This window comes from Erinaceus europaeus, chromosome 17 (assembly GCF_950295315.1).
Source record: "Erinaceus europaeus chromosome 17, mEriEur2.1, whole genome shotgun sequence".
In the NCBI taxonomy this organism is placed as follows: Eukaryota; Metazoa; Chordata; class Mammalia; order Eulipotyphla; family Erinaceidae; genus Erinaceus; species Erinaceus europaeus.
This window is the reverse complement of record NC_080178.1, coordinates 13,677,582-13,684,791: the sequence shown is the minus strand read 5'-3', so window position 1 is coordinate 13,684,791 and position 7,210 is coordinate 13,677,582. Positions and strand designations below refer to the sequence as shown.

The following is a 7,210-nucleotide window of genomic DNA, read 5'->3' as shown; positions in this document are numbered from 1 at the left end:
TATTGATGGGGCTTGGTGCCTGCACCACAAATCCACAGCTCCCGGCTCCCACAGCCATTTTTCCTTTTTTTTTTTTTTTTTAATTTCTATTTCTATTTGACTGGACAGAGAGAAATTGAGATAGGAGGGGAGGTAGAGAAGGGAGAGAAAAATAAACACCTGCAGACCTGCTTCCTAACTCCTTACTCAGACCCCTGCAGGTGGGGAGCTGGGGGCTTGGACTCGGCTCATCTTGCATGGTGATATGTGCACCACTGCCCCACCCCGGCAAAAACTTCCTACAATGCAAGGATGTAGGGAAGTTATAGGTAAAAGATAGTTAGAAGCACTCAAAGGAAATAGACATCTAATATGAAGACAGTGCTCTTGTGGCCTCTGTCATCCACTGACGTCTTAGTAGGTCTCCTTTCCTTGGTCTGTTTCCAATAATTAGTGTCTGTGTACAGAACCAATTTACTTTTCATATGACTAACATTCCTGCTGGTTTCTCACTGTCTGGAGGATAAATATGAAGTCTGTGGCTGTCTTTCATGAACTTGTACTGAAGTCTATTTCTGGGCTTATCTTTTAAGTTCTCTCTTAACTTCAGACCTGTACAGATGCGTTTTCATGCATTCATTTCTTCTATGTCTAACTAACTCTTACTCATCTTTCAATCTGCAGCTTATACACTTCTCAGTTAAGCAAGGGCTTATGGGACTCACCCACCTAATGTAGAAATTCTTGTGTCTTTTCACATCACCACCCTCCTCACTCAAACCTCTGCCTATTGGTGTTGACTTCATGGCTAACTCACACAACGTTACTGAATTCATTCTTCTGGGACTTTCTCCTAGGCAGGAGGTGCAGAAGGCTTGTTTTGTGCTATTTCTGCTCTTGTACACAGCCATCATGCTGGGGAATTTCCTCATCGTGCTCACAGTCTTGACCAGCAAAAGCCTCGGCTCTCCCATGTACTTCTTCCTGAGTCACCTGTCCTTTGTGGAGATCTGCTACTCCTCTACCACAGCCCCTAAACTCATCTCAGATCTGCTGGCTGAAAAGAAATCCATTTCTCTGGGGGGCTGCCTAGTACAGGTATTCTTTCTCCATTCTTTTGGGGGCACTGAAATTTATCTGCTCACTGTGATGGCCTATGATCGCTATGTGGCCATCTGCAAACCCCTCAACTATGTCAGCATCATGAACCGGCAGGTGTGTGCTCTGCTGGTGGTCTTAGCCTGGCTGGGGGGTTTAGTGCACTCCTTAGCCCAAATCCTCCTCATCTTCCACTTGCCCTTCTGTGGGCCCAATGTGATTGACCACTATTTCTGTGATGTGCTTCCCCTGCTCAAACTTGCGTGCTCTGACACCCTGCTCACTGGTGTGCTGATTGTTGCCAACGGAGGCACCCTGTCTGTGATCAGCTTTGTCGTCCTCTTGTCCTCTTATGTGGTCATCCTGCTCCACCTGAGGGCCAGAAGCTCTGAGGGGCGACGCAAGGCCCTTTCCACCTGTGGGTCCCACATCACTGTGGTTGTCTTATTCTTTGGGCCCTGCATCTTCATTTACCTGAGGCCTTCTGACACCTTGTCTGTGGACAAGATGGTGGCTGTGTTCTACACAGTGATCACTCCACTCCTCAACCCAGTCATCTACTCCCTGAGAAATGCTGAAATGAAGAAGGCCATGCAGCGACTGTGGATTCGGACAATGAAGCCAGAGGAGAAATAGAGCCTGAGTCTGGGTGTTTGAATGATGCTGAGTCCCAACTCAGGGGGCTTTGAATGATGCTGAGTCCCAATTTGAGGGGCAAAGTGTGATGCAGGAATGTTCATAGGGCATGTTAGCCCTAGGAATGTTCTAACTACTTTTGACTTTCAAACCTTCATTCTAATTACTTATAGAACAATTCTTCTGAATGATGTGTTATAATTCATTAATATGTTTCATGCAGAGGTTTAGATATTTCATTCTTTTCTGTCATAGATCAAAATTTATAAAATATAACATAATTGTTTGTTGGTGTCCTCCACCCCAATAAATGCTAGTGGAATATATATTACACTTCATATCTCAAGGTTCTGCATCTGCAGTTTTAACCAACCAACAGTTGTGGTGGGTTGAACCTGTGAACATGGAGCCTTCAGAGTGAAGAAAACTCACATATAAGTGGAAGCAGGGAGTTCATTCTCTTGTTCAAGGATCAGCTGTGATGAATATTTTAGGTTTAATTTCTGTATTAGACTTCCTGTATTAATTTTAAGTGTTATTGGTTTACGAAAAGTAATGTTTTCCATAGACCACTTTACCTCTCTTGAAATTGTAATTGCTACACCAGGGGGAATGCCAAATGCTGCTCTTCCTCCTGTGTGATCAGTGAACTTCCTCCTCACTATGCTCCCCACTCTCTGGCACCCAAACCCTTTTTGGTAGCCTCCGTGTTGCTTCAGAATTTTAGGCTGAACTCAGTTTTAGATTTCACTATATTCACTTTATATGTGACATACTGTCAATTTTTATTGGGAAAGTTTTCTTTTTAATCTCTCATTTCAAAGGGAAATTTTGCATATTTTTTTCTGTAACTTGAATACTTTGAATATATTAATCCTGCCCCCCCCCCCTTCCTTTCTCTTTCTGTGTCTTCTGACCTGGAAGATTTCTTGAGAAATCTACTGTTAGCTCTAGGTGAATCTTTTAAACTTACATAAGAGAAACTTTATCTTGCTGCTTTTAAAATTCTTTTTTTCCCATTTGCTTTTAAAGATTGCATTCTGATGTCTTGGAGAAGAGGCTTTTTAACTGAAATTTTTGGGTAAACTATTGACATAAACTTCAGGAACTTGAATGTCTGAATATTTCTTCAGATTTGGGAAATTCACACACATTTTTTCTTTAATCTTTCCAGTGCCTTCCATTCTTGGACTCTTCAAGAATTCATAGATTGGGGCGGGGGCTGGGCGGTAGTGCAGCAGGTTCCCCACTGGCTCCCCACCTGCTGGGGGTTCCCTTTGCAAGCAGTGAATCAGCAGGTCTGCAGGTGTCTTTCTCTCCCCCTCTCTGTCTTCCCCTCCTCTCTTCATTTCTCTCTGTTTTACCCAACAACAATGACATCAATAACAACAATAGTAGTAACAACAACAACGATAAACAACAAGGGCAACAAAAGGAAAAAAAATGACCACCAGGGCAGTGGATTCATAGTGCAGTCACCAAGCCCCAGCAATAACCCTGGAGGCAAAAAATAGCATATATTATTTCTTTTAATGACATACTATTTTATCACACACATTTATATACACTCTTTATTTAATGTTCATTTACATGTTCTCCTATGGCTAAATAATTTCAAAAATTTTGTCTTTCACTTCATAGACTCTTTCTTTTGCTTGACCAATTCTGTTATTAATCTCTATTGCATTGAAAAGATCCCCAACATTTTCAGTTAAAGAGTTTCTGTTTTGTAACTTGATGATGGTAATCATCATTACAGTCAATGATATCAGAAAATCACATTGTTTTAAACGTGTAATTTTATAGGTTGATAGTACCTCAATAAAATAGGAAAAATCAAGCATAGTACTGCCATTTTATAAACAAGTGTGTGTGTATGTGTGTGGGATGTGAATATAGGCAGAAATGAAGTGTTTTCTTTCTATATGCCTTCAAGTCAACAGAAGTATATACACAGCTTATTGTTTCTACTTATCAATTTTCTCATCAACCTTTGTTATTCCTGGGAGTTCTGCGGGGTCCTGAATGTGGACCAGATATTAATGTTTGAGTCTTGACATCTTCTGTTTTTCCAGAGGTATTATTTAGAAGCTGAAAAAGGTTGATCCCATGACATGGGTGTGATTGATGTATACACAGAAGGATGTGACATTGTTGTGTTTGAGTAGTAAGACTTCCTGGAGCTTTAAAAATGGAGTTTGAGTTCTTATGATGCTCTGGATAGAATATGGTTAAATAAAAGAGGATCAATTTATCCCTTTGGTTCATAATTCTGTTGGCCAAAGACACAGAACTTTGAGACAGTAGTATGACAGAACAGAGACAGCTGGGGGCAGTAATCTGGTTTGGGTTCTTATTATCCTTTTTGTCGCCTAATAGAACACCTGTGGCTGGTGACATTCTATATGGGAAGGGAAACTTATGTTTGGTCATTGGGCAGAACTAGGCAATTTATTAATGTATCTCTTTGAGCTATTTAGAATATTTAAAAAAACATTTATTTATTTTTTACAAGAAAAAAATGGTTAAGGGGGAGACTAGAATTCTTCTCAGTCATGGCAGTTTTAGGGATTAAATCCAAGATTTGTGCGTGCAAAGCATAGACTTTATCCATAGACCCACCTTCTTGGCTGCCATTTTGTTACTCTTTATGAGCCCCATTTACCTCATAGACCACATGGGCTACTGCCTGGCCAAGTTTATTCTTTGGTTTTTTTCTATTCTTTGTTATAAATGTGAAGCATTTTCTCCTTTCACGGTTCCTTCCATTTTGGAATCCAGCTTTGGGGCCAGCAGTTGGGGGGGTTGGGGTTGAGTGAGGACTGAACAGGAATGCATGGAACCTAATTCTAGTTTGGGCTCAACACCCATCTGCTGTGTGACCATGTGTAGATAGATGGATTTTTCTGGAAGCAATTTGGCAATTTAAAGTTATTTAGTAAGGGAGATGGGAATGCAGAGGCCAATTTTGGCTCCTCTAGTGATGGCACTTTATTTTATTCTCTTTTGGAGAGAAAGTAGGAGAAAAGGTGTGTTAGAAAAGGCCAGTCAGACCCATGCTATTTGCTTTTATTTATTTATTTTTAAGATTTTTTATTTATTAAAAAGGAAACATTGACTTCTTCTTCTTCTAGCGTTTGCCCTTCTTCCGTAGCCAGTCAACAGTGTCAGGTTGAGCCTGATGTAAAGTTTCGAGACCTCCTTTGAATCTGGAGAGGTGGCAGTTGTTGACTATGTGGGTCATAGTCTGTCTGTAGCTGCAGGGGCAGTTCGAGTCGTCTCTGGCTCACCAGCGATGGATCATAGCGGCGCACCGGCCATGGCCTGTTCGATAGCGATTGAGGAGGGCCCAATCATAACGTGCTAGGTCAAAGCCAGGTTGACGCTTGCAGGGGTCTGTGATGAGGTGTTTGTTCTTTACCTCAGCTGACTGCCAACTCTGTTTCCAAGAGTCTGGAACAGAGAAGTTCAGTGTAGGCGTAGGGGACCAGATTGGATAACAAGACGTCAAGCGTTGGACAGGGTGGGCGAAGATATCTGCGTATATTGGCAGGTCCGGTAGAGCGTAGACGTGGGAAATGAACTTAGATGAAACATTGACTAAACCATACGATAAGAGGGGGGTACAACTCCACACAATTCCCACCACCAGATCTCTGTATCCCATCCCCTTACCTGAGAGCTCTCCTATTCTTTAACCCTCTGGGAGTATGGACCAATGGTCACTGTGGGATGTAGAAGGTTGAAAGTCTGGCTTCTGTAATTGCTTCCCCACTGAACATGGACATTGACAGATCGATCCATACTCCCAGCCTGTCTCTCTCTTTCCCTAGTGGGGAAGGGCTCTGGGGAAGTGGAGCTCCAGGACACATTGGTGGGGTTGTCTGTCCAGGGAAGTCTGGTTGGCATCATGCTAGCATCTGGAACCTGGTGGCTTGCTGGGAAATTGTGCCAATGCAGTCACATCTGCCATGTTGTCCCCTCAGGCTACTGCTAGTTCCCTGGAGAGTTGGGACATTCTCGGAGTGCCTGTTCAGCCATGTTGTGCCCTCAGGACATTGTCTATATCCCCGCGATATCTGGAGTGCTCTGGTTACTCCTCCCCCCTCCCATTCTCACGAGAGTTATCATCCTATCCTGGAGTGCTGTGGTTACTCCTCCCCCTTCCCATTCTTGCGAAAGCTACTCCTATAAAAACCCTTCATTTTCCGCACCTCGCTCTCTTGCCGGCGCTCCACTCTGGTGTTCAGAAGCAGGAAAGGTTACTGCGTGAGGCGGCCATTTTCTCTACCTCCACGTGGCCCAACCTGTTTCTCTAACACCCAACTCTGAGGTGCCAGCGCGAATAAAGATTTGTGTTTCCTCTTGGCTCCGGATCCTCTCTCTCTCTTCTCTGCGGCCCGCGCACTACAACATCTGGCTCTACAACAGTGGCTGAAAAGAGAGTTAACATACAAAGCCAAAGAAATTGTTGACTAATCATGGACCTTAAGGCTAGAATAGTGCAGATGAAGAGTTGGGGGGGGGGTTCCTTCTTTTTTCTAGATAGCTAGTAGGCCTATTTTAGTTAAATTCCAAAGGGCCTGTGGCTATACTAGTTTTTTTTCTTTTTCTTTTTTCCCCCTTGAGCCTGAAATATCATATGTAAGTGGATCCAAGTTATTGTCTGGGGAGATGATGTCATGGCTGGAAAAAGGACCAGAAAGATGGATCAGGGAAGAGAGTAGCTCCCTAATATGGGAAAAGGGTATAAATATTGTTGACTGTAAACCCCATCAAATTGATGTGATCTGGGGCCCATATTCAGCTTAGGAGCCTATGTGACCTCTGTATCCCTATAGATCTGAGCTCACATTCTGTGGTCATGAGTAGGAATAGTCCATGCTGCCCCAATATTGACCCATCTTTTTCAGGTGTAGCATAGAGTATGTTGTGCATTCTACCTTCGGAGGATGGAACATTCTCTACCATTATTGATCCAAGTTGAGGGCAAGGTCCTATGAGGGCCCACAAAGGGGTCTATTGTATTGTTCTTGTTAGAAATGACCAGTAACAATGGAGAGAGGGATTTATTTGAGGTCTAGGCCCATCATGTCTGTTTTGGAATCTTAGGACTCCCCGATTAGGACCCCAGCTGATGGGGTGGCCTGATAGTGACTAAAGAGTCATCATTAAAGTATGCCAGTCTCTTGCCCTTACTCAGCTTTTGTAGTCCTTGCTTTGCTAAGGTTAGCTTTGGAGTGAGAGAACTGTAATAGGAAGTAGGTGAGGAGGGTATCGAAGTCTAATTAGATACTATTTCATTAGGAACTTTATACTGACTCACTGCAGACTATTGTGTATTTTTGCTTTCAGGTATACATTTTGCCCCAATTTATGGATACATGTGAACATATACTCTATCTCACGGGACCTGGTCTATATTTAGGTTTTGGGACTTTGTTATGAAGTGAACCTCCTGGAATGGAATTAGAGAATCCTGTGAAAGGAAAGGTCT

At 42.9% G+C, this 7,210-nt stretch overlaps 1 protein-coding gene across 1 annotated transcript; it reads left to right on the top strand.

Moving 5' to 3' along the window:
* Positions 1 to 780: 780 nt before the first annotated feature.
* LOC103109912 (olfactory receptor 4X2-like) lies at positions 781 to 1,713 on the top strand. Its single transcript, XM_007519029.2, has one exon. It carries the CDS (start codon positions 784 to 786, stop codon positions 1,711 to 1,713), a length of 930 nt encoding a protein of 309 aa, XP_007519091.2. The 5' UTR covers positions 781 to 783.
* Positions 1,714 to 7,210: the final 5,497 nt, after the last annotated feature.